This window comes from Aotus nancymaae, unplaced genomic scaffold (genome assembly GCF_030222135.1).
Source record: "Aotus nancymaae isolate 86718 unplaced genomic scaffold, 86718_ANA_hifiasm-v0.15.2.pri h1tg000012l, whole genome shotgun sequence".
Lineage (NCBI taxonomy): Eukaryota > Metazoa > Chordata > Mammalia > Primates > Aotidae > Aotus > Aotus nancymaae.
The window spans coordinates 50,715,841-50,743,539 of record NW_026988423.1 but is presented as its reverse complement, the minus strand read 5'-3'; the positions used below and the strand labels follow the sequence as shown (position 1 = coordinate 50,743,539).

Sequence of the window (27,699 nt, the reverse complement as noted above, 5' to 3'; positions counted from 1 at the left end):
CCACAGCGCTGACTTCGGTCTGTCCGGATGCAGGGAGAAGGGAGGAAGAGGGGTGAGGTGGGGCGGTACAAAGGTGAGGCTGTGCTCAACTCTCAGGCTCAGCAGAACAGATAACCAGCACTTTCATTTTGTGGACACCTCGGGCCACGTCCCTGCCGCTGTCCTGGCCCTGGAGCCTGCTCTGCCCCAGCCCCCTGCCCACTGGACCCATGCAGCTGCTGTGGTTCCTCGGCCTCCTCTGGATGCTCAAGGCCTCCCCAGGGGCCACAGGTGAGGGGGAGAGGCGGGTGGGGGCTGGAGAGAAGCTCCTGATGTGATGTTCCAGGGGAGGGGAGGGGCAGGTGGCTCTGAGGCCTGGGGAGGGGGGATAAGGAGAGGCTGCTTGGAGTTCTGGGTGCAGGGAGAACTGAGGCATGGCCTGGGGGCCGGGGGATGAGGAGGGGTTTCTCAGAGCTCCAGGTGCGGGGAAAAGCCAGGTTGGGAAGGAGCGAAGGAGCCGGGTCCCCGCTGTCACTCTCCGCCACGCACTGGGCAGGTTGCAGGGGCTGCGCCCCGACCTGTATCTGCAGATGCAGGGTGGAGGGAGGGAGTCATGTCTTCCCAGAGCAGTGCCCTTCCTGCCTTGACTCCTTCTTGTCACCCGCCTCACGCCCCCAGCCCCAGCGCCCCCTCCACACTGGCCTCCCCTCCCTGAACAGACTTCTGTGTCTGGGTGCAGCTGTTGGCCCCAGAGCTGGGGCGGGCAGCTTCTAAAGTCCACTTCACTTCCAAGGGTGCATCCGAGATGACCCGGCGTGGGGTCCCCGGCTTCTCTCTTCCGCCCTGCAGGGACACCCCCCACTCCTCTGTGCTTCCCTTCTCTCTTCCTCCAGTGTCTCTTCTGATCCCCGATCCCAGGCCGTCCACCCTAGAGGCCCACGAGTCCCCTTCTCAGTCACCTCCAGGGCCACGTCCAGAGCCAAGGACTGTAGCCTGGGGGTTCTCATAACCCCCGACCCGACTTCCCTGACACCCGCGAGCTAGGCTGGGATGTGACACCCCAGCTCTCAGCCACAAGATGGTCTGTGCCCGGGGTAAGGGGCAGGAGGTCAGGTACTTCCCTCTTCCCACCTGCTGTGGCTGCCTGTCTTCCTTGCCCCCGACATCCCCAACAGCCAGATCTCTGATCCGAAGTCTCACCATTGTGAAATAGGTTGAAATCCACAGGCCGGGGTTCATGCTTGTAAACTAATGAATCCCATGGCCAAAACAGAATCGTTATAGAAAAATATATCTTTTCTCCTGGACACAGAATCTTGCTCTGTCACCCAGGCTGGAGTGCAGTGGCACAATCTCAGTTCACTGCAACCTCTGCCTTTTGGGTTCAAGCGAGTCTCCTGCCTCAGCCTCCTGAGTAGCTGGGATTACAGGCGCCTGTCACCCCACCCGGCTGTTTTTGTATTTTAAGTAGAGACGAGATTTCACCATCTTAGTCAGGCTGGTCTCCAACTCCTGATCTCGTGATCCGCCCGCCTCGGTCTCTGAAAGTGCTGGGATTACAGGCCTGAGCCACCGCACCTGGCCCAAGAATATGTCTATTTCTGAGATGAACACTCACTGCTGAGCCTTAAGGTCTTTTGAGCTCACTCCTGACCAACAAGGTGGCTTTTTCTGGAAGTTTCCTTCTCCATCCTGTGTCTCCACCTCTCCGTGTGGTCCTCACTCCATGCCCTTTGATGTCATTAGCATGTGAGCTTAGCCTCTTTTTCTCCTTGGTGTCCTCTGTGCAGTTTTGTTTTGTTTCTGAGATGGAGTCTTGCTCTGTGGCACAGGTTGGAGTGCAGTGGTGCAATCATGGCTCCTTGCAGCCTCTGCCTCTGGGTTCAAGTAATTCTCCTGCCTCAGGAGGTGCATGCCACCACACCTGGCTTGTTAGTAGTATTATTATTATTATAGTAGAGATGGGGTTTCACCATGTTGGACAGACTGGTCTTGAACTCCTGACCTCAAGGGATCACCTGTCTCAGCCTCAGAAAATGCTGAGATGACAGGTGGGAGCCACCTTGCCGGTCTTTGTGCAGCTTTCTTTGTCTGCTGGTTTCTGTGATGTGCCTGCTCCCAGGAAATAGTTATGTTCTCTCCTGTTCTCTTTGAAAGGAGGAGTCAGCCCAGACAGCAGCAGGGTGTGGAGAGAAGCAGAGGTGGGAGCAGAAGGCTAATGGGAGGACAGGAGGACTCCAGGCAGCAGCAGGGGGAGGAGAGAAAGGGGCAGAGGGAGGAGGGGTTCAGGTGTGGCCAGTAAAGGGAAGGGAGGGAAGGGAGGCTCTGCCAAGCTCCGCTATCCCAGGCCAGGAGGACTGGCCATGACAAGGCCAAGGCCAGGTGAGGGATGAGGGTTCTCACGCCCCACTGCTCCCCTGGGAGCTGACAGGCAGGGAGCTCCAGCACCCCACAGCGCCCAGCTCCAAACTGCCTCCCATGCAGGAGTGAGCTGCAGCACGTCCTGCCCTCTGTGATGCTGGCTGGAAAATGGGTGAGTGGGAGCTTACTTGGTGTGATGTGACCGCATGACCCACCGGTTCACCAGTGGATTCCTCTGCTCTGCCGCCAATGCAGGACCTTTATCCACGGCCACATCCGTCTCTCACGTGCCTTTCCCCACCGCGGAAGCAGCCCATGCCGTGCTCAGCAATTCTCCACACTCCAGAGGCGCGGCTGGGCGGCCACTCGGTGTCCCCCAGATCGCCTCTCCCGCTCCAGGCCACAGGGAAAATGCACCTATGACTCGCACTACCTCCCCCCATGACACACTCATCCCTGAAACATTGCTCAGTTCTCCAGTCAGTTCCAACACCTCAACCACCCCGGCCTCCAAGTTTGCCTTCAAGGTTGAAACCAGTCCACCCACCGTCTTGGTCTATGCGGCCACCACTGAGTGCGCATATCCAACGAGCTTTATAATCACCGTCTCCCACCCCACCTCCATCTGTGTGACCACGACGCAGGTGGCCTTCACCAGCTCTTACACCCCCACTCCCGAGACACAGACGCCAGTGGCCACCGTCACCAGTACTTACCCTATTACCACTACTGAGGAAGGAACCTCAGCGGTGACCTCTTCTCCCTCTATCACCACAGCAAGGGAAACTCCCACAGTGACGGTGTCGCCCTCCTCCTCTGTCTCAGCCACACACACAGCCTTCCACACTACGATCTCCTCTGCAACTAGAACCACAGAAAGGACGACCCTGCCCACTGGAAGCGTCCATACGACCCTGTCCCCAACTCCAGTGTTTACGACCCTCACAACAGCAGTGACTTCTACCACCCCCATCACTTCCTCAACCACTTCCACAAAGACAGTGACTTCTATGACAACTACGGTGTCTCAGCCCACAGCCACTAATATATTATCAACACTCACCAGTAGCATTTTATCTTCCACACCTGTCCCGAGCACAGAAACGATCACCAGTCATACCACAAATACCACGCCTCCATCTGCCTTGGTGACCACACTCCCCACTACCATCACCAGGTCTACACCTACATCTGAGACCACCCACCCTACTTTTCCCACTAGCACTGTCCCAGACTCCATGACCAAAATCACCTTTTCCACAACTACAACAGGTATATTGTCCACCACCATTACTCTCCCACCCACCTCTTCCTTTCTCCGGACCACAGAAACAGCCACGACTTCTACAACAAACTTGTTCACCACCACCACTGAGATCACATCCCACAGTACTTCTAGCTTCACTTCTTCAATCACCAGCACTGAGACCACCTCACCCAGTAGTCCCAGTTTCACCTCTTCAATCACCAGCACTGAGACCACCTCACGCAGTACTCCCAGCTTCACTTCTTCAATCACCAGCACTGATACAACCTCACACAGTACTCCCAGTGTCATCTCTTCAATCCCCACCACCAAGACCACCCCACACAGTACTCCCAATTTCACCTCTTCCATCACCAGCACTGAGACCACCTCACCCAATACTCCCAATTTCACCTCTTCAGTCATCAGCACTGAGATCACCTCACACAGTACTCCCAGCTTCACTTCTTCAATCACCAGCACCGAGACCACCTTACACAGTACTCCCAGCGTCACCTCTTCAATCCAAACCACCGAGACCACCTCACCCAGTACGCCCAATTTCACCTCTTCAATCACCAGCACTGAGACCACCTCACACAGTACTCCCAGCGTCACCTCTTCAATCCCCACCGCCGAGACCACCTCACATAGTACTCCCAGCTTCACCTCTTCAGTCTTCACCACAGAGACCACCTCACACAGTACTCCCGATTTCACCTCTTCAATCACCAGCACTGAGACTACCTCACACAGTACTCCCAGTGTCACCTCTTCAATCCCTACCACTGAGAGCACCTCACACAGTAATCCCAGCTTCACCTCTTCAATCACCAGTACCAAGACCACCTCACACAGTACTCCCAGCTTTACCTCTTCAATCCCTACCACTGAGACCACAGAGACCACCTCACACAGTATTCCCAGCTTCACCTCTTCAATCACCAGCACTGAGACGATCTCACACAGTACTTCCAGCATCACTTCTTCAATCCCCACCACCGAGACCATCTCACACAGCACTCCCAGTTTCACCTCTTCAATCACCAGCACTGAGACCACTTCACACAGTACTCCCAATTTCACCTCTTCAATCCCCACCACTGAGAGCACCTCGCACAGTACTCCCAGGTTCACCTCTTCAATCACCAGCACCCAGACGATCTCACACAGTACTCCCGATTTCACCTCTTCAATCACCAGCACCAAGACCACCTCACACAGTACTCCCGATTTCACCTCTTCAATCACCAGCACCGAGACCACCTCACACAGTACTCCCAGCTTCACTTCTTCAATCACCAGCACCGAGACCACCTTACACAGTACTCCCAGCGTCACCTCTTCAATCCCCACCACTGAGACCACCTCACCCAGTACGCCCAATTTCACCTCTTCAATCACCAGCACTGAGACCACCTCACACAGTACTCCCAGCTTCATCTCTTCAATCTTCACCACAGAGACCACCTCACACAGTACTCCCGATTTCACCTCTTCAGTCACCAGCACTGAGACTACCTCACACAGTACTCCCAGTGTCACCTCTTCAATCACGAGCAACGAGACCACCTCACACAGTACTCCCAGCTTCACTTCTTCAATGACTAGGACCGAGACCACCTCACATAGTACTCCCAGCTTCACTTCTTCAATCACCAGCACCAAAACCACCTCACACAGTACTCGTAGCATCACCTCTTCAATCCCCACCCCTGAGATCACTTCACACAGTACTCCCAGCTTCACCTCTTCAATCCCCAGCACTGAGACCACCTCACTCAGTACTCCCAATTTCACTTCTTCAATCACCAGCACCGAGACCACCTCACATAGTACTCCCAGTGTCACCTCTTCAATCCCCACCACCAAGACCATCTCACACAGTACTCCCAGCTTCACCTCTTCAATCACCAGCACCAAGACCACCTCACACAGTATTCCTAGCATCACCTCTTCAATCCCCACCACCGAGACCACCTCACCCAGTACTCCCAATTTTACCTCTTCAATCACCAGCACCAAGACCACCTCACACAGTACTCCTAGCATCACCTCTTCAATCCCCACCCCTGAGACCACTTCACACAGTACTCCCAGCTGCACCTCTTCATTCCCCAGCACTGAGACCACCTCACTCAGTACTCTCAATTTCACCTCTTCAATCACCAGCACTGAGACCACCTCACACACTACTCCCAGCTTCACCTCTTTAATCACCACCACTGAGACCACCTCACACAGTACTGCCGGCTTCACCTCTTCAATGTTCACCACAGAGACCACCTCACACAGTACTCCCAGCTTCACCTCTTCAATACCCAACACTGAGACCACCTTACACACTACTACAAGCTTCATCTCTTCAATATTCACCACCAAGACCACCTCACACAGTACTCCTAGCGTCACCTATTCAATCTTCACCACTGAGACCACCTCAAACAGTACTCCCAACTTCACTTCTTCAATCCCCACCACTAAGACCACCTTAGACAGTACTCTCACCTTTACCTCTTCAATCCCCACCACAGAGAACACCTCACACAGTACCCCCAGTTTCACCTCTTCAATATTCACCACTGTGACCACCTCACACAGTGCTCCCAACTCTACCTCTTCAATAGCGACCACTGAGACCACCTCAAACAGTACTCCCAGCTTCACTTCTTCAATCCCCACCACTAAGACCACCTCAGACAGTACTCTCAGCTTCACCTCTTCAATCTTCACCACTGTGACCACCTCACACAGTCCTCCCAGCTCTACCTCTTCAATAGCCACCACTGAGACCACCTCACACAGTACTCCCACTTTCACCTCTTCAATTCCTACCACCGAGACAACCTCACACAGTATTCCCCACTTCACCTCTTCAATCTTCACTACTGAGACCACATCACACAGTACTCCAAGCTTTACCTCTTCAATCCCTACCACAAAGACCACCTCACACAGTACTCCAAGCTTCACCTCTTCAATCCACACCACTGTGACCACCTCACACAGAACTCCCAGCTTCATCTCTTCCATCCCTACCACTGAGACCACCTCACGTAGTACTCCCAGCTTCACCTCTTCAATCCCCACCTCCGAGATCACCTCAAACACTACTCCCAGCTTCACCTCTTCAATCTTCACCACTGAGACCACCTCATATAGTACTCCCAGCTTCACCTCTTCAATCCAAACAACCGAGACCACCCCACACAGTTCTCCCATCTTCACCTCTTCAATCCCCACAACTGAGACCACATCACAAAGTACTCCCAGCTTCACCTCTTCAATCCCCACCACCGAGACAACCTCACACACTACTCCCGGCTTCATCTCTTCAATCTTCACCACTGAGACCACCTCACACAGTACTCCCAGCTTCACCTCTTCAATCTTCACCACCGAGACCACCTCACACAGTACTCCCAGCTTCACCTCTTCAGTCACCAAAACCAAGACCACTTTACACACTACATCCAGCTTTACCTCTTCAACAACCACCGAGTCTACCTCACACAGTACTCCCAGCTTCATCTCTTCAATCCCCACCACAGAGACCACCTCGGACAGTACTCCCAGCTTCACTTCTTCAATCCCCACCTCCAAGACCACATCCTACAGTACTGCCAGTTTCACCTCTTTGATCCCCACCACCCACACCACATCACACCGTACTTACAGCTTTACCTCTTTAGTACCCAGCACTGAGACCACTTCACATAGTACTCCCAGTTTCACCTCTTCAATCCCCATGACCCAGACCATCTCACACAGTATTCCCAGCTTCACCTGTTCAGTTGGCACCACAGAGACCACCTCACATAGTACTCCCATTTTCACCTCTTCAATCCCCACCACCGCAACCATCTCACACAGTATTCCCAGCTTCACCTGTTCAATCTTCACCACTGACACCACCTCACAAACTACTCCCAGCTTCACTTCTTCAGTCCCCACCACTGAGACCATCTCACACACTATTCCCAGCTACACCTCTTCAATCCCCATCACCGACACCACCTCACAGAGTACTAGCTTCACCTCTTCAATCTTCACTACAGAGACCACCTCACACAGCACTCCCAACTTCACCTCTTCAATCCCCACCACTGAGACAACCACCCACACTACTCCCAGTTTCACCTCTTCAATATTCACAACTGGAAGCACCTTACACACTACTTCCAGCTTCACCATGTCAATAGCCACCACCAAGACCACCTCACACGGTACTCCCAGCTTCACCTCTTCAATCACCACAGCCAGGACCACCACACACACTACACCCAGCTTTACCGCTTTGACAACCACCTTTGAGACCACCTCACAAAGTATTCCCAATTTCACATCAACATTCCCCGCCACCAAGACCACCACACACAATACTCCCAGCTTCACCTCTTCAATCCCCACCACGGAGACGACCTCACACAGTACTCCCAGCTTCACCTCTTTAATCCCCACCACCATGACCACCTCACACAGTACTCCCAGCTTCACCCCTTCAATACCCACCACCAAGACCACTGTACTCAGTACTCCCAGCTTCACCTCTTCAATAGCCACCACTGAGACCACCTCACACAGTACTACCAGCCTCACCTCTTCAATCTTCACAACTGAGACCACCTTACACATTACTTCCGGCTTCAGTTCTTCAATCCCCACAACTGAGACAATCTCACAAAGTACTCCCAGCTTCACCTCTTTGAAACCCACCATGGAGACCACTGCACACACTGTTCCCAGTGTCACCTCTTCAATCCCCACGACCAAGACAACCTCACACACTACTTCCATCTTCACTTCTCCAATCCCTACCACAGAGACCACCTCAAACACTACTCCTAGCTTCACCTCTCCAATTTTCACCTCCGAGAGAACCTCATACAGTACTCCCAGCTTTACCTTTTCAATCCACACCACCGGGACCACCTCACACAGTACTCCCAACTTCACTTCTTCAACCTCTACCACCGAGACCACCTCAGGCAGTACTCTCAGCTTTACCTCTTCAATCTCACCCACAGAGATCACCTTTCACACTACTTCCAGCTTCACTTCTTCAATACCCACCAGCGAGACCACCTCACACAGTACTCCAGGTGTCACCTCTTCAATCCCCACCACTATGACAACCTCACACAGTACTCTAAGCTTCACCTCTTCAATACCCACTACCGAGACCACCTCACACAGTACTCCCAGCTTCCCCTCTTCAATAGCCACCACCAAGACCAACTTACACAGTACTCCTAGTTTCACCTCCTCAATTTTCACAGCAGAAACCACGTTACATACTACTTCCAGCCTCAGCTCTTCAATCCCCACCACCAAGACAACCTCACACAGTACTCCCAGCTTCACCTTTTCAAAACCCACCACAGAGACCACCCCACACACTACTCCCAGCTTCACCTCTCCAATCCTCACCACCAAGACAACCTTACACAGGACTTCTAGCTTCACCTCTCCAATCCTCACCACAGAGACCACCTCACACACTAGTCTTAGCTTCACTTCTTCAATCTTCACCACCGAGACAATCTCACATAGTACTCCCAGGTTCACCTTTTCAATCCCCACCACCGGGACCATGTCACACAGTACTCCCAGCTTCACTTCTTCAATCCCCACCACTAAGACCACCTCAGGCAGTACTCCGACCTTTACCTCTTCAATCCACACAACAGAGATCACCTCTTACACTACTCCCAGCTTCACCTCTTCAATACCCACCACCAAGACCACCTCACACAGTACTCCCAGCTTCACCCCTTCAATACCCACCACCGAGACCACCGTACACAGTACTCCCAGCTTCACCTCTTCAATAGCCACCACTGAGACCACCTCACACAGTACTACCAGCCTCACCTCTTCAATCTTCACAACCGAGACCGCCTTACACAGTACTTCCAGCTTCAGTTCTTCAATCCCCACAACCGAGACAATCTCACAAAGTACTCCCAGCTTCACCTCATTGAAACCCATCACGAAGACCACCCCACACACTATTCCAAGTGTCACCTCTTCAATCCGCACGACCAAGACAACCTCATACACTACTTCCAGCTTCACCTCTCCAATCCCCACCACAGAGACCACCTCACACAGTACTCTAAGCTTCACCTCTTCAATATCCACTACCGAGACCACCTCACACAGTACTCCCAGCTTCACCTCTTCAATATCCACCAAGACCACCTCACACAGTACTCCCAGCTACACCCCTTCAATACCCACCACCAAGACTACCGTACACAGTACTCCCAGCTTCACCTCTTCAATATCCACTACCGAGACTACCTCACACAGTACTCCCAGCTTCACCTCTTCAATATCCACTACCGAGACCACCTCACACAGTACTCCCAGCTTCACCTCTTCAATATCCACCACTGAGACTACCTCACACAGTACTACCAGCCTCACCTCTTCAAAACCCACCACAGAGACCACCCCACACACTACTCCCAGTGTCACCTCTCCAATCCTCACCACCGAGACAACCTCACACACGACTTCTAGCTTCACCTCTCCAATCCCCACCACGGAGACCACCTCACACACTAGTCCTAGCTTCACTTCTTCAATCTTCACCACCGAGACAACCTCACACAGTACTCCCAGGTTCATCTTTTCAATCCCCACCACTGGGACCATGTCACACAGTACTCCCAGCTTCACATCTTCAATCCTCTCCACCGAGACCACCTCAGGCAGTACTCCCACCTTTATCTCTTCAATCCCCACCACAGAGACCACCTCTCACACTCCTCCCAGCTTCACCTCTTCAATACCCACCACCGAGACAACTTCACACATTACTTCCAACTTCACCTCTTCAATACCCACCACCAAGACCACCGCACAGAGTACTCCCAGTTTCACTTCTTCAATCCCCACCACCGAGACCACCTCAGGCAGTACTCCCAGCTTCACCTTTTCAACCCCCACCACAGAAACCACCTCACACAGTACACCCAGCTTCACCTCTTCAATCTTCACCACCGAGACCACCACACAGAGTACTCTCAGCTTCACTTCTTCCATCCACACCACCGAGACCACCTCACACAGTACACCCAGCATCACCTCTTCAATCTTCACCACCATGACCAGCTCACACAGCACTCCCAGCTTTACCTCTTCAATCCCCACCACTGAGACCATCTTATATACTACTCCCATCTTCACTTCTTTAACCACAACCACGAAGACGACTTCAGTGAGAACTACCAGCTTCACATCTTCAATACCCACCATGGAGACCACCTCACAGAGTGCTCCCAGTTTACCTTCTTCAATCCCGACCACTGAGACCACCTCACATAGTACTCCAAGCTTCAGCTCTTCAATCCCGACCACAGAGACCACCTCACGTAGTACTCCAAGCTTCAGCTCTTCAATCCCGACCACAGAGACCACCTCACATGGTACTCCAAGCTTCAGCTCTTCAATCCCCACCACCAAGACCACCTCACACACTAATTCCAGCTTCACCTCTTCAACCCCCACTAAGAACACCTCACACAGTACTCACAGCTTGACTTCTTCAATCCCCACCTCCAAGACCACATCCCACAGTACTCGCAGCTTCATCTCTTCAATTCCCACTACCGAGACCACCTCACACACTACTTCCAGCTTCACCTCTCTAATCCCCACCACCGAGAGCACCTCACACACTATTTCCCAGAGCACCTCTTCAGTCTTCACCACTGAGACCACCTCACACAGTACTCCCAGCTTCACTTCTTCGATTTCCACCACTGAGACCACCTTACACAGTACTCCCAGTTTCACCTCTTCAAATCCCACCACTGAGACCTCCTCACGGACTACTCCCAGCTTCACCTTTTCAATCCCCACCACTGGGACCACCTCACACAGTACTCCCAGCTTCACTTCTTCAATCCCCACCACTGGGACCATCTCAGTCAGTACTCCCAGCTTTACCTCTTCAGTCTCCACCACAGAGATTACCTCTCACACTCCTCCCAGCTTCACCTTTTCTATACCCACCACTGAGACCACCTCACACAGTATTCCCACCTTCACCTCTTCAATCTTCACCACAGAGACCACATCACACAGTACCACCGGCTTCACCTCTTCAATTCCCACCACGGAGACCACCTCATACACTACTCCCCGCTTTACCTCTTCAATCTTCACTACCAAGACCACCTCACACAGTACTCCCAGCGTCACCTCTTCAATACGCACTGCCAAGACCACCTTACACAGTACTCCCAGTTTCACCTCTTCAATCTTCACAACCGAGACCACCTTACACACTACTTCCAGCTTCACCTCCTCAGTCCCCACCACTAAGACAACCTCACACAGTACTCCCAGCTTCACCTCTTCAAAACCCACCACAGAGACTACCCCACATAATACTCCCAGCGTCACCTCTCCAATCCCCACCACCGAGACAACTTCACACACTACTCCTAGCTTCACCTCTTCAATCTTCATCTCCACAACCACCTCACAAAGTACTCCCAGCTTCACTTTTTCAATTCCCACCACTGAGACCACCTCAGGCAGTACTCCCAGCTTTACCTCTTCAATCCGCACCACAGAGATCACCTCTCACACTACTCCTGTCTTCACCTTCTCAATACCCACCATTGAGACCACCTCACAGAGTACTCCCAGCTTCACTTCCTCAATCCCGACCACTGAGACCACCTCACACAGTACTCCCAGCTTCACCTCTTCAATCTTCACAACCGAGACCACCTCACACAGTATTCCCAGCTTCACTTCTTCAATCCCCACCATCGAGACCACCACACAGAGTACTCTCAGCTTTACCTCTTCAATCATCAGCACCGAGTCCACATCTCACACTACTCCCAGCTTCATCTCTTCAATACCCACCACCAAGACAACCTCACACACTAATTCCAGCTTCACCTCTTCAATCATCACCACAGAGACCACCCCTCACGGTACTACCAGCGTTACCTCTTCAATTCCCACCACTGATACCACCACACACAGTACTCCCAGCTTCACCTCATCAATCATCACAACTAAGACCACTTCACACACTACACCCAGTTTTACCTCTTTAACAACCACCATCGAGACCACCTCACACAATACTCCCAGTTTCACATCTTCAATCCCCACCACCAGGACCACCTCATACACTACTCCCAGCTTCACCTCTTCCACTCTAACCACCAAGACAACATCACACAGTATTCCCAGCTTCACTTCTTCAATTCCCACCACTGACACAACCTCACACAGTACTCCCCGCTTCACCTCTTCAATCTTCACTGTCAAGACCACATCACAAAGTACTCCCAGCTTCATCTCTTCAATCCTCACCACCATGACCAGCTCACACAGCACTCCCAGCTTCACCTCTTCAATACCCACCACCAAGAACACATCACAGAGTACTCCCAGCTTCATTTCTTCAATCCGCACCACCGAGACCACCTCACACAGTACACCCAGCTTCACCTCTTCAATCTTCACCACCATGACCAGCTCACACAGCACTCCCAGCTTTACGTCTTCATTACCTGCCACTAAGACCACCTCAGACAGCACTCTCAGCTTCACCTCTTCAATACTCACCACTGAGACTACCTTACATAGTACTCCCAGCTTCACTTCCTCAATCCCGACCATTGAGACCACCTCACACAGTACTCCCAGCTTCATCTCTTCAATAGTCACCACCAAGACCACCTCACAGAGTACTCCCAGCTTCACCTCTTCAATCCGTACCACCGAGACTACCTCACAGAGCACTCCCAGCTTCACCTCTTCAATAACCACCACCAAGACCACCTCACACAGCATTCTCAGCTTCACCTCTTCAATACCCACCACCAAGACCACCTCACAGAGTACTCCTGGCTTCACTTCCTCAATCCCAACCACTGAGACCACCTCAAACAGTACTCCCAGCTTCACCTCTTCAATACCCTCCACTGATACCACCATAGACAGTACTCCCAGCTTCATCCCTTCAATAGCCACCACTGAGACCACCTTACAGAGTACTCCTAGTTTCACCTCTTCAATCTTCACAACCGAGACCACTGCACACACCACTTCCAACTTCACTTCTTCAATCCCCACCGCCGAGACAACCTCACACAGTACTCCCAGCTTCACCTCTTCAAAACTAACCATGAAGACCACCTCACACACTACTATGAACGTCACTTCTTCAATCTCCACCACTGAGACAACCTCCCACATTACTCCCAGCTTTACCTCTCCAATCCCCACCACAGAGACCACCTCTCACACTACTCCCAGCTTCACCTATTCAGTACCCACCACAGAGACCATGTCATCCAGTACTCCCAGCTTCACCTCTGCAATCTTCACCACAGAGACCACCTCACTTAGTACTCCCCGCTTTACCTCTTCAATTCCCACAACCGAGACAACCTCACACAGTACTCCCAGCTTCACCTCTTCAATCAGCACAGCCAAGACCACTTCACCCACTACACCCAGCTTTACCTCTTCAATACCCACCACAGAGACCACGTCACACAGTACTCCCAGCTTCACCTCTGCAATCTTCACCACAGAGACCACCTCACTTAGTACTCCCCGCTTTACCTCTTCAATTCCCACAACAGAGACAACCTCACACAGTACTCTCAGCTTCACCTCTTCAATCATCACAACCAAGACCACTTCACTCACTACACCCAGCTTTACCTCTTCAACATCCACCATCAAAACCACCTCCCACAGTACTCCCAGCTTCACATCTTCAATCCCCACCACTGAGACCACCTCATACAGTACTCCCAGCTTCACCTCTTCGGTCTTTACCACCATGACCACCTCACAAAGCACTCCCAGCTTTACCTCTTCATTATCCACCATTGAGACCACCTCACACAGTACTCCCAGCTTCACCTCTTCAATCCCCACCACTGAGACCACCTCACGCACTACTATGAGCGTCACTTCTTCAATCCCCACTATTGACACAACCTCACACACTACCTCCAGCTTCACCTCTCCAATCCGCACCACTGAGACCAGCTCACACACTACTCCCCACTTCACCTCTTCAATCTTTACTACCAAGACCACTTCACACAGTGCCCCCAGCTTCACCTCTTCAATCATCACAACCAAAACCATTTCACACACTACACCCAGCTTTACCTCTTCAATAACCACCATTGAGACCACCTCACACAGTACTCCCAGCTTCACATCTTCAATCCCCACCACCGAGATCACCTCATATACTACTCCCAGGTTCCCCTCTTCAATCTTCACCACCATGACCACCTCATACAGCACTCCGAGCTTCACCTCTTCGTTACCCACCACTGAGACCACTGCACACAGTACTCCCAGCATCACCTCTTCAATCCCCACCACCGAGATGACGTCACACAATACTCCCAGCTTCACCTCTTCAATCCCCACCACCGACACCACCTCACACAGTACTCCCAGATTCAATTCTTCAACCACAACCTCCAAGACCACCTCACACAGTACTCCCAGCTTCACTTGTTCAATACCCACCACTAAGACCACCTCATACAGTACTCTCAGTTTCACCTCTTCAATCCCGACCACCAAGACCCCCCCACACAGTACTTATGGTTTCACCTCCTCAATCCCCACCACTGGTACCACCTCACACAGTAGTCCCAGCTTTACCTCTTCAAACCCCACCACCGAGACTACCTCACACACTAAGTCCAGCTTCACCTCTCCAATCACCACCATCGAGACCACCACACACACTACTACCGGTTTTACTTCTTCAATCTTTACCACCGAGACCACCTTACTCTGTACTCCCAGCGTCACATCTTCAATCACCACAACTGAGACCATTTCACACACTACACCCAGCTTCACCTCTTCAATCACCACTACTGAGACCAGCACACACAGTACTCCCTGCTACCCCTCTTCAATCCCTACCACAGACACGACATTTCACAGTACTCCCAGCTTCACCTCTTCAATGTCCACCACTGCGAGCACCTCACACAGAACTCCAAACTTCACCTTTTCAATCCCCACGACAGAGACCACTTCACACACTACTCCCAGATTTACCTCTTCAATCTCCACCATCGAGACCACCTCATATACTACTCCCAGCTTCACCTCTTCCATCCCTACCACCGACACCACCTCACACAGTACTCCCAGTATCACATCTTCAATCCCCACCACTGAGACCACCTCATACAGTACTTCCAGGTTCACCTCTTCAGTCACCACCAGCGAGACCACCTCACACAGTACTCCAATCTTCACTTCTTTAATCCCCACCACTGAGACCACCTCACGCAGTACTCCCAGCTTCACCTCTTCAATCACCATATCTAAGACCACCTCACACACTACTCCCAGCTTTATCCCTTCAAAAACCACCACGGAGACCACCTCAAACAGTACTGCAAGCTACACCTCTTCAATCCCCACCACCAAGACCACCTCACACAGTACCCCCATCTACACCTCTTCAATCTTCACCACTGAGTCCACCTCACGCAGTACTCCCAGCTTCACCTCTTCAATCACCATATCCAAGACCACCTCACACACTACTCCCAGCTTTACCTCTTCAACAACCACCACCGAGACCACCTCAAACAACAGTACTACCAGGTACACCTCTTTAATTCCCACTACCAATATGACCTTATGCACTACTCACATCTACACCTCTTCAATTCTCACTTCTGAGACCTCAGACAGTACTTCCAGCTTCACCTCTTCAATCACCACCACTGAGACCACGTCACACCCTATTCCCAGCTTTACCTCTTCAACAATCACCAGCAAGACCACCTCACACAGTACCCCCAGCTTTACCTCTTCAATCCTCACCACCAACACCACCTCACATGGTACTTCCAGCTTCACATCTTCAATTGCCACCAATGAGATGACCTCACACAGTACTTTTACCTTCAACTCTTCAATCCCCATCACTGAGATCACCTCCCACAGTACTCCCAGCTTCACCTCTTCAATCCTCACCACCAAGACCACCTCACTTAGTACACCCAGGTTCACCTCTTCAATTCCCATCACCGAGATCACCTCACTCAGTACTCCCAGCTTCACTTCTTTAATCCCGACCACTGAGACAACTTCACACACTACTTTCAGCTTCACCTCTCCCATTTCCACCACCGAGACCACCTCACACAGTACTCCCAGCTTCACCCCTTCAATACCCACCATCAAGACCACCTCACACAGTACTCCCAGCTTCACTTCTTCAATCCCCACCACTGAGACCACCTTACACAGTACTCTCAGCTTCACCTCTTTCATCCCCACCACCGAGACCACCTCACACAGCACTCCCAGCTTCACCTCTTTCATCCCAACCACCGAGACCACCTCACACAGTACTTCCAGCTTCACCTCTTCAATTCCTACCATCAAGACCACCTCACACAGTACTCCCAGCTTCACTTCTTCAATCCCCACCACTGAGACTACCTTATACAGTACTCCCAGCTTCACCTCTTCCATCCCCACCATGGAGACCACCTCACACAGTACTCCCAGCTTCACCTCTTCAATTCCCACCATCAAAACCACCTCACACAGCACTCCCAGCTTCACCTCTTCCATCCCCAACACCGAGACCACCTCACACAGTACTCCCAGCTTCACCTCTTCAATTCCCATCATCAAAACCACCTCACACAGTACTCTCAGCTTCAGTTCTTCAATCCCCACCACTGAGACCACCTTACACAGTACTCCCAGCTTCACCTCTTCAATTCCCACCATCAAAACCACCTCACACAGTACTCCCAGCTTCACCTCTTTCATCCCCACCACCGAGACCACCTCACACAGCACTCCCAGCTTCACCTCTTTCATCCCAACCACCGAGACCACCTCACACAGTACTCCCAGCTTCACCTCTTCAATTCCTACCATCAAGACCACCTCACACAGTACTCCCAGCTTCACTTCTTCAATTCCCACCACTGAGACCACCTTATACAGTACTCCCAGCTTCACCTCTTCCATCCCCACCATGGAGACCACCTCACACAGTACTCCCAGCTTCACCTCTTCAATTCCCACCATCAAAACCACCTCACACAGCACTCCCAGTGTCACCTCTTCCATCCCCACCACCGAGACCACCTCACACAGCACTCCCAGCTTCACCTCTTCAATTCCCACCATCAAAACCACCTCACACAGTACTCCCAGCTTCACCTCTTCAATTCCCATCATCAAAACCACCTCACACAGTCCTCTCAGCTTCAGTTCTTCAATCCCCACCACTGAGACCACCTTACACAGTACTCCCAGCTTCACCTCTTCAATCCCCACCACCGAGACCAGCTCACACAGTACTCCCAGCTTCACCTCTTTCATCCCCACCACCGAGACCACCTCACACAGCACTCCCAGCTTCACCTCTTTCATCCCAACCACCGAGACCACCTCACACAGTACTCCCAGCTTCACCTCTTCAATTCCTACCATCAAGACCACCTCACACAGCACTCCCAGCTTCACCTCTTCAATTCCCACCATCAAAACCACCTCACACAGCACTCCCAGCTTCACCTCTTCCATCCCCACTACCGAGACCACCTCACACAGCACTGCCAGCTTCACCTCTTCCACCCCCACCACCGAGACCACCTCACACAGTACTCCCAGCTTCACCTCTTCAATTCCCACCATCAAAACCACCTCACACAGTACTCTCAGCTTCAGTTCTTCAATCCCCACCACTGAGACCACCTTACACAGTACTCCCAGCTTCACCTCTTCAATCCCCACCACCGAGACCAGCTCACACAGTACTTCCAGCTTCACTGCTTCAATCCCCACCACCGAGATCACCTTACATATTACTCCCAGCTTCACCTCTTCAATTCCCACCATCAAAACCGCCTCACACAGCACTCCCAGCTTCACCTCTTCCATCCCCACCACCAAGACCACCTCACACAGTACTCCCAGCTTCACCTCTTCAATTCCCACCATCAAAACCACCTCACACAGCACTCCCAGCTTCACCTCTTCCATCCCCAACACCGAGACCACCTCACACAGTACTCCCAGCTTCACCTCTTCAATTCCCACCATCAAAACCACCTCACACAGTACTCTCAGCTTCAGTTCTTCAATCCCCACCACCGAGATCACCTTACATATTACTCCCAGCTTCACCTCTTCAATCCCCACCACCGAGACCAGCTCACACAGTACTCCCAGCTTCACTTCTTCAATCCCCACCACTGAGACCACCTCACACAGTACTCCCAGCTTCACCTCTTCAATTCCCACCACCGAGACCACCTCACACAGTACTTCCAGCTTCACCTCTTCAATTCCTACCATCAAGACCACCTCACACAGTACTCCCAGCTTCACCTCTTCCATCCCCAACACCGAGACCACCTCACACAGCACTCCCAGCTTCACCTCTTCAATTCCCACCATCAAAACCACCTCACACAGTACTCCCAGCTTCACCTCTTCAATTCCCACCATCAAAACCACCTCACACAGTACTCTCAGCTTCAGTTCTTCAATCCCCACCACTGCGACCACCTTACACAGTACTCCCAGCTTCACCTCTTCAATCCCCACCACCGAGACCAGCTCACACGGTACTTCCAGCTTCACTGCTTCAATCCCCACCACCGAGATCACCTTACATATTACTCCCAGCTTCACCTCTTCAAACCCCACCACTGAGACCACCTCACACAGCACTCCAGGCTTTACTACTTCAATCTTCACCACGAAGACCACCTTGCCGAGTACTCCCAGCTTCACTTCTTCAATCCTCACCATCGAACTCACCTCACACAGTACTGCCAGCTTCATTTATTCGACCACCTACTCCACAGCCAGCACATTCACAACTGCCATCACCTCAACTCCCATTTCCTGGGAGACTGGGGTGACCACAGCTGTAACTCCGTCTTCTTTGAGTACAGACATCCCGACCACAACATTAATAACTGTTACACCCTCATCTTTGGGTATCAGTACTTCCTTGACTACAGCTACACACCTTCCCTCTATACCCACTGATGTCAGTACCTCACCATCCCTAACACACATCATTTCATCTTCTCCCTCCATCTCAAATACGGAAACCTCATCCCTTGTGAGCACACCCTCTCCCACCATTTCCACTGTGAGAACCACCTTCAGAATTACTGAAAACACCCCGATCAGTTTCCTTAGTACAAGTTTTCTGGTTACACCTGAAACCCCAACGCGTACCCCTCCTGTACTGACCTCTGCCACCGGGACACAAACGTCTTCTGTACATACTACTCTCACGTTTGGAAGCACAGATTCCTCCACGTCCACTCTCGAGACTGTTACTCCATCAACAACCTTGAGCACGATCATGTCAACATCAGAGGTGCCTGTTACTAGCACACATTCATCCACCCTGAAAACAACTCCTGCAACCCTCTCAGTGCAAACTTCACTCACGTCTCCGAGTGAGTCTACTACGGAATCTTTCACTAGGGGAAGTACATCTACGAATGCAATCTTGACTCCTTTTAGTACCATCATCTGGTCCTCAACACCCACTACCATAATGTCCTCTTCTCCGTCTTCCGCCAGCATAACTCCAGCGTTCTCCACTACCACTCACTCTGCCCCTTCTTCACCACACATTTTCAGCACAGAAAATGTGAGTTCCTCTTCTATCACAGCCTTTCCTACTCTCTCTTCCTCTGCAACTACCAGCACATCTCCAACCAGCTCCTCTCTGACCACAACTCTCACCGAAATAACCCCCTTTTCTTATATTTCTCTTCCCTCCACCACACCCTGTCCAGAAACTGTAACAATTACAATAGTTCCCGCCTCTCCCACTGATCCGTGTGTTGAAATGGATCCCAGCACTCAAGCTACTTCCACCACCACCCCATTTACCGTCTTTCCCTTTACCACCGAAATGGTCACCAGTCCCAGCTCCATCAGTCTGCGAACTGCCCTTCCTACATATATGGACACGTCTTCCGTGACTCCAGGAAGTTTGCCCAGCATCACAACCAATGCTTCCAGTTCCACTGGCACTGGGACTGTACCCACGAACACAGTTTTCACAAGTACTCAAATGCCGACCAGTGAGACCTGGCTGAGCACCAGCTCCACGATCCCCCCACCTCTTCCTGGAGTCTCTACCATCCCACTCACCACGAAACCAAGCAGTAGCCTTCCGACTGTCCTGAGGACTTCAAGCGAGTCAACACACTCCTCCCCACGCACCACCAGGACTTCAGAGACACCAGTGGCCACTACCCAGACTCCTACCACCCTTACGTCGCGCAGGACAACTCCCGTCACTTCCCAGATGACCACACAGTCGAGGTTGACCACCACTGCAGGTTGGACCTTCTGCCTCCCTCTTCTCCCTCCTCCCTCCCCTGAAAAATTCCTGTGTCACTGAGGTCAGGCTGTATCCTGACCTTCCCTTTTTTCCCGTGTTTCCCAGGCACCTGCGACAATGGTGGCACCTGGGAACAGGGCCAGTGTGTTTGCCGTCCGGAGTTCTCTGGGGACCGCTGTCAGCTCCAGATCCCATGCCAGAATGGGGGTCGTTGGGATGGCCTCAAGTGCCAGTGTCCCAGCACCTTCTATGGTTCCCGTTGTGAGTTTGCTGTGGAACAGGTGGATGTAGGTGAGTCGCCAGAGCTATGCCTTCTGCACTTCCCCAGACTTATCCGTGTGCGCTGGAGGCACCCATGCCGTTTTGCCCAATCCTTCCCTCCCTGCCATCTCTCCTATGCCCTCTGCTGCTCTGTGTCATGCTCCTCTCTCCTCACCCTTAAGAGGTGGCTGGGAACCACATTCCCTCCTAAGCCCATTTCTTGACTTGGGTTGCTTGGATATATATCCGTTTGCAACTGCGGCTGTACCAACACACACAAACCTGGCTGCTGAAACAACACAACATTATCATGTTATAATTCTGTAGATCAGAAGTCTGACGTGGGTGTCACTCGGCTGAAATCCAGGCATCACCAGGGCTGTGTTCTCTTCCAGAGGCTCCAGGGAAGCATCCATTTCCTTGCCCTTTGCAGCTCCTGGAGCCTCCCATGTTGCATGTGCCAGGGTCCCTGGCTCCATCTTCCAAGCCAGCAAGGCTGCATCCCTCTGGGTCTTTCTCCCATAGCCTCATCTCACTCTGATGGACTCTGGGCTCCGCTATTGCTTCTTCCACCGTTAAAGACTCTGTGAGGACTTTGGATCCTCCCTTAATTGTCCATGTTAATTTTTACAAGATCAGCTGATTAGGCAAGGCACGTGGCTCACACCTGTAATCCCAGCACTTTGGGAGACAGAGGCGGGCAGATCACCTGAGGTCAGGAGTTTGAGACCAGCCCGGCCAACATGGTGAAACTCTATCTCTATCATAAACACAAACATTAGTCAGGTATGGTGGTAGGCACCTGTAATCCTAGCTACTCAGGAGGCTGAGGCAGGAGAATCACTTGAACCCAGAAGGTGGAGGTTGCAGTGAGCTGAGATTTCACCACTTCACTCCAGGCTGGATGACAGAGCGAGAGAGAGACTGTCTCAAAAAAAAAAAAAAAAAAAAAAAAATCAGCTTATTGTCTTGTAATCTCTGCAATTTGGAAGTCCATGGGGGGAGGATTGCTTGAGGCCAGGAGTTCAAGACCAGGCTGGGCAGCACAGTGAGACCCCATCCCTACAAAAAAATTTTTAAAAAAATTACCCGGGCATGGTGGCGTGTCACTATGGTCCCAGCTACTCACGAGGCTGAGGTGGGAGGATCAGTTGAGGCTTGGAGGTCAAGGCTGCAGTAAGCTATGATCCAATCACACCATCTCAACAATAAAAAAGAATTAGGCCTCTGTGCATCAGTCCTCAGGGATCTTGGAGAGGAGCAGCAGGAGGAGCCTGTGGGTTGGGAGGAGGTGGTGGTGGTGGTGGTGGCGTCAGACAAAACCAGACAGAGAAGTGACTAGGGACATGCATGCTGTGTGCAGACTCAGTGGAGACCGAGGTGGCCATGGAAGTGTCTGTCGACCAGGAGTTCTCCTCTGACCTCAACGACAACGCTTCCCAGGCCTACAGGGATTTCAACAACACCTTCTGGAATCAGGTAAGGGGCAAGAGGAGGGGAATTTAAGGTACTCCCCTGGGTGTGAGGTTGGTGCCCTCAGACCCGCAAGTTCAAGACGTGAGCCCTGGGGTCCTTGGTGTTCCAGATGCAGAAGATTTACGCAGACGTGCAGGGCTTCACCTTCAAGGGTGTGGAGATCCTGTCCCTGAGGTAGGAGACCCATCTGGGGATGTGGAGGCGGTGTGGGGTGGGGGAAATGTGTGCACAGAAAGAACCCATTCCTTGCTTTTGTAATCATCAGATTTTATAAAGAGAGGGGTTGGGGGGGCGGTGGAGGGGATACACAAGGAATCACTCCTTGGGGTAATTTTTGAGATCGTTTTCTGGGGCTATTTCTCTGGAGGAGGGGTGGCACCTCTCTTCTTCAGCATGCTGGAAGGAGAGAAGTTACAGGGACATGTGGGAAGGAGGTGTCTGGATTGGTGACTTCGTCTCCCTCTGCCTTGCCCCTGCTCTACTGGGTGGGTCAGCATTAGAGAGGGAAAGAAAGAAAGAGAGAGGAAGAGAGAGAGGAAGAGAGAGAGTGCACCCAGGGGTGCCTGGTGGATGATGGCGTGATACAACACAAAGGGAATGTCAGGCTGGATGCCGGGGCTTACACTTGTAATCCTAGCACTTTGGGAGGGCTAGGTGGGTGGATCGCCTAAGACCAGTTCAAGACCAGCCTAGGCAACATAGTGAGAATCCATCTCTACAATAATAATAGTATTAATAAAATGATTAGCCAGGCTTGGTAGTGCACACCTGTAATTTCAGATACTTGGGAGGCTGAGGTGGGAGGATCACTTGAGCCGGGGAGTTAGAGGCTGCAGTGAACTATAATTATAACACTGCACTCCAGCCTGGATGACAAGGGAAGACCTTGTCTCCAAAAAACAGAGAGAGAGAGGAAGTCTATCATGTCAATCATTCCTTGTCCTGCCTTCCCAGGCTGACCAAGTCAGGGATGCTGGCAGCCTCTTCTGAAAAGGATGCCATGACCTCTGCCCCCTTTCCCCTTCTGGTGCACATCGGTTGGTTCTGGAGGTACCCTTCCAAGGACCCACGTGCCCATGGGGCATTCTCTAAGACTGCGGACCCCTCAGGAATGGCAGCATCATGGTGGACTACCTGGTTCTGCTGGAGATGCCCTTCAGCCCTCAACTGGAGAGCGAGTATGAAAAGGTGAAGACGGCACTGAAGGAGGGGCTGCAGAACGCCAGCCAGAATGTAGACAGCTGCCAGGACTCCCAGAGTGAGCCCGGGCTGGAGGGAGGGGCCCGGGCCAGAGCCGCTACCCCAGCCCACTCCAGCTCAGCCAGGGGGCCTCTGGACTCAGGTGCCAGCCCTGTGGTACCTCTGGCAGGTTGGGAGAAGGGGTACGAGTCCACACACAACAGCGTCAAGGGTGGGGCTAGGGAGGGTCTCCCTAGGACCTGGGTGCTCGGCAAGAGAACCCCTGAGCGTCAGGCTCAGCGTTTCCTGGATGAGATGAGGGAGGGAACAGGAGTCGTCCTTCGTGGCCCCTCCACACTCCTGCAGAGGGATAGAGCCCTCGCTGCCTTCCCTGTGCCTGTCCTGATTTCTGGCCCTAACCCCTTGATCTTAACCCCTTGACCTGCCCTCCCATTCCATCTGTGCCTGTGTTTCCGCAGCCCTGTGCTTTAAGCCTGACTCCATCAAGGTGAACAACGACAGCAGGACAGAGCTGACTCCGAAAGGTAAGGGTGGGGTAAAGGACTGAGTGGTCTTCCGTGGCCATGACTCCTGCCACCAGGGACATTTGCCCATTGAAGCTGGGGGGCAGGGAGAGGCCTTCGACGGAGGCAAGTGATGTGACCCAGGACAGCCCTTCCTGCGCTGCTTAGTGGCTTCCACTTGAGGAAAGCAGGGGCCACGAGGAGAGGGTGAGGGTGCTGGGGCTGGCCTCCCCTCATTTAATCCCAGGGTCTACCCCACGGCACCCCACCAGGAAATGGAGTCCTGGTCGCGCATTTTCAGAGGCACCATAATCAGGCCCCGGGATAGAATGGATGAGGTCCTTGTCTCTCTGCAACCCCCTCCCCAACCCCCTAGCCATCTGCAGCCGCGCCGCTCCCGAAGGCTATGAGGAGTTCTACTTTCCCTTGGTGGAGGCGACCCGGCTCCGCTGCGTCACCAAATGTACGTCGGGCGTGGACGACGCCATCGACTGTCACCAGGGCCAGTGCATTCTGGAGAGGAGCGGTCCTGCTTGTCGGTGAGGCCCCACCCACCATCAGCTTCGCCTGAGCCCCGCCCACTCATTCCAGGATGAAAGCCCCGCCCCATGCGCCACTCCGGCTCTGCCCCCAGGCCCTAGGGTGGAGCCTGGTCCCCAGAGTCCTGCTCCAAGCCCATCCCCCTTACCCTAAGGTGGAGCACTGTCTCAGAGCTCTGCTCCATAGCCCTAAGGTGGCGCCCCGCCTCCTTGCCTAGGATGGAGTCCCACCCCTCTCCCTAGGGTAGAACCTCGCCCCCTCGTTTCAGTGTGGAGCCCCGCCTCCTCCTTCTAGAGTGGATCCCCACCCCCTTGTTCTAGTGCAGAATCCCACCCCCTAGTTCTAGGATGGAGCCCCGCCCCCTCAGTCTAGGGTGGAGCCCCGTCCCCTGGTTCTAGGATGGAGCCCCGCCCCCTCAGTCTAGGGTGGAGCCCCGTCCCCTGGTTCTAGGATGGAGCCCCGCCCCCTCAGTCTAGGGTGGAGCCCAGCCTCCTGGTTCTAGGGTGGAGCCCCGCCCCCTGATTCTAGGGTGGAGCCCCGCCCCCTGATTCTAGGGTGGAGCCCCGCCCCTGATTCTAGGGTGGAGCCCCGCCTCCTGGTTCTAGGGTGGAGCACCCCGCTCAGTCTAGGGTGGAGCTCCGCCTCCTGGTTCTAGGGTGGAGCCCCCCTCCCTTGCCCTAGGCTGGAACAGGCCCCGTCGGCCTAAGGTGGAGCCCCGCCCCTCTCCCGCCCCCGCGGGGTCAGGTGCACAGGTGAATCCCGAGCCGGGAGGTGAAGAGGGTCTCACCTTGCGCCCTTCCGCAGCTGCTTCTCCACGGACACGCACTGGTTCTCTGGCCCACGCTGCGAGGTGGCCGTCCACTGGAGGGCGCTGGTCGGGGGCCTGGCGGCGGGCGCCGCCCTGCTGCTGCTGCTGCTGCTGGCGCTGGGCGTCCGGGCGGTGCGCTCCCGAGGAGGGGACGGCCAGCGCCGAGGCCGGTGAGCGCGCGGGGGGCAGGGCAGGGGGGCGAGGGTGGCCAAGGGGCCCAGGCAGGCCGGCCCTGCCTGACCGCTCGCCAACCCACCTAGGTCCTGGGACCAGGACAGGAAATGGTTCGAGATGTGGGATGAGGAAGTCGTGGGCACTTTTTCAAACTTGGGCTTCGAGGAGGACGACAGAACAGGTGAGTCCTGCCTCCCGGGGGAAGCGGGCAGGGGCTTTCCTGGGCACCACTGCGAGGACAGAGGCCCTCCCTGTATTCCTCCAATCTCCTCCTTCCCCTTCTCTCTTCAGTTTCCTTCCTCTTCCCTTCTTTCTCCCTCTCTCTAGACAAGGATAAAAATTTCCATGTGGATTTGGAGAACATGGACACCACTGTGAAGGTGAGGGGCTAAAGCGGGGGACCCAAGGAACTCTCCCAGCCTCCATTCCAGATTCCCTCCCCAAGCCCCACCAGGGCAGGGAGGGGGCTGGGCTCGCATCAGCAGTGACCTCCCTGTCAGCCCAAACAAGTGGCTCCCTGTTCCAGTCCCTCACTGTAACTTTGCGACAGGTGCACATCAAGAGACCAGAGATGACCTCGTCCTCGGTGTGAGCCCTGCGGTGCCCCCTCACCACCCACTCCGCCCTGCCCAGGACACAGGGTCTGCACTGCGTCCATTTCAAGAGGCGGCCCCAGGACCAGTGCAGCCCAGGCTCCTGCTGTTCTTGGGCACAATGAGACTGTTCCCCCAAATCACATCCCTCTCTTTCCAGCCTGGCTGAAATACACCTGGAAACCCAGTTCACGTCTAGGCTCTTCCACTGTGGAACCTTGGGCAATTCAGTAACGAGCCTTAGTTTCCTCACTTGAAAAATGGGTACAACATTCCTGTATGATACCTCGCACGGCTGTTGTGAAAACCACAGGGGCTTGGCCTTGGTCAATTCTTGGCCCCACTCTGCCCTCCCATCTCTGCCCTCATGTTTCCATTGCCTCTCTAGGATCCTCCAATCCTCTTGTCCTTCACCTGGTCTCCGGCCCTGGTTCCTATTTTCCCTTTCAATTCTCTACTGCCTCTTACCTTGAACCTGGAGGCAGCCTGCAGCCCATCCCATTTCCTGCCCTCTCCAGATCAAACTCCCTGATGTGTCTCTTGCTATCCTTCCTTGTATTTTCTCCCCTTCTGAGCCCATTCCTTCATCCGTCCTGTCCCCAGTCCCTCAGCCCTACATCTCCCCCAGTTTCTGTCTTCTCCCCTTCTCCCTCCTGGTAGCCTCCCCGCAGAATGCTTACCTCCTCCATTCCAGTGTCCCAGCCCTAAATCCTCCCTCCTCTCCCACACCCTGTCCCAAGCAACATCTAGATAGCCTCTGTGTCTTAGGATACCCCAGCTGCTGTTCCCTCCATCACCCCACTACCCTATTCTCCATTCTCCGACTCTTTCTGTCACCCCTGGGGCCCCGTGGGTGGGGGCAGGGCATGAGTTCCCCAGTCCCCGAGGAAAGGCAGCCCCCTCAGTCCCCCTCCTCCTCATTCCCCTAGACCTCCCTCCACTCCCGCCTAGACCTCTCTCCCCTCCTCCCTCGCTACTGCCTTTTCCATCCCCTCCCTTTTCCCTCCTCCCCGCTCTCTCCCGGGTGTCACCTCGATTCCTGCGGTAACTCTGAGTCCTGAAATCTTCAATCTCCTTGGCCAGGAAGATCTGCTTTGGGGACAGGAGGTCGGCACATCTCCAGGTCTCCATGTGAACACAATATAGAGTTGATTGTAAAAGAA

General features: G+C 53.3%; 1 protein-coding gene across 1 annotated transcript; it reads left to right on the top strand.

The window, feature by feature from the left end:
• On the top strand, positions 1-27,699 carry LOC105732535 (mucin-3B-like). The gene is made up of 12 exons (XM_064375726.1): positions 1-270; positions 2,596-20,979; positions 21,087-21,272; positions 22,606-22,721; positions 22,828-22,892; positions 23,828-23,976; positions 24,377-24,442; positions 24,798-24,960; positions 25,766-25,939; positions 26,030-26,124; positions 26,271-26,323; positions 26,494-27,699. The coding sequence occupies exons 1-12, from the start codon at positions 210-212 to the stop codon at positions 26,533-26,535; spliced, it is 19,554 nt and encodes a 6,517-aa protein (XP_064231796.1). The 5' UTR covers positions 1-209; the 3' UTR covers positions 26,536-27,699.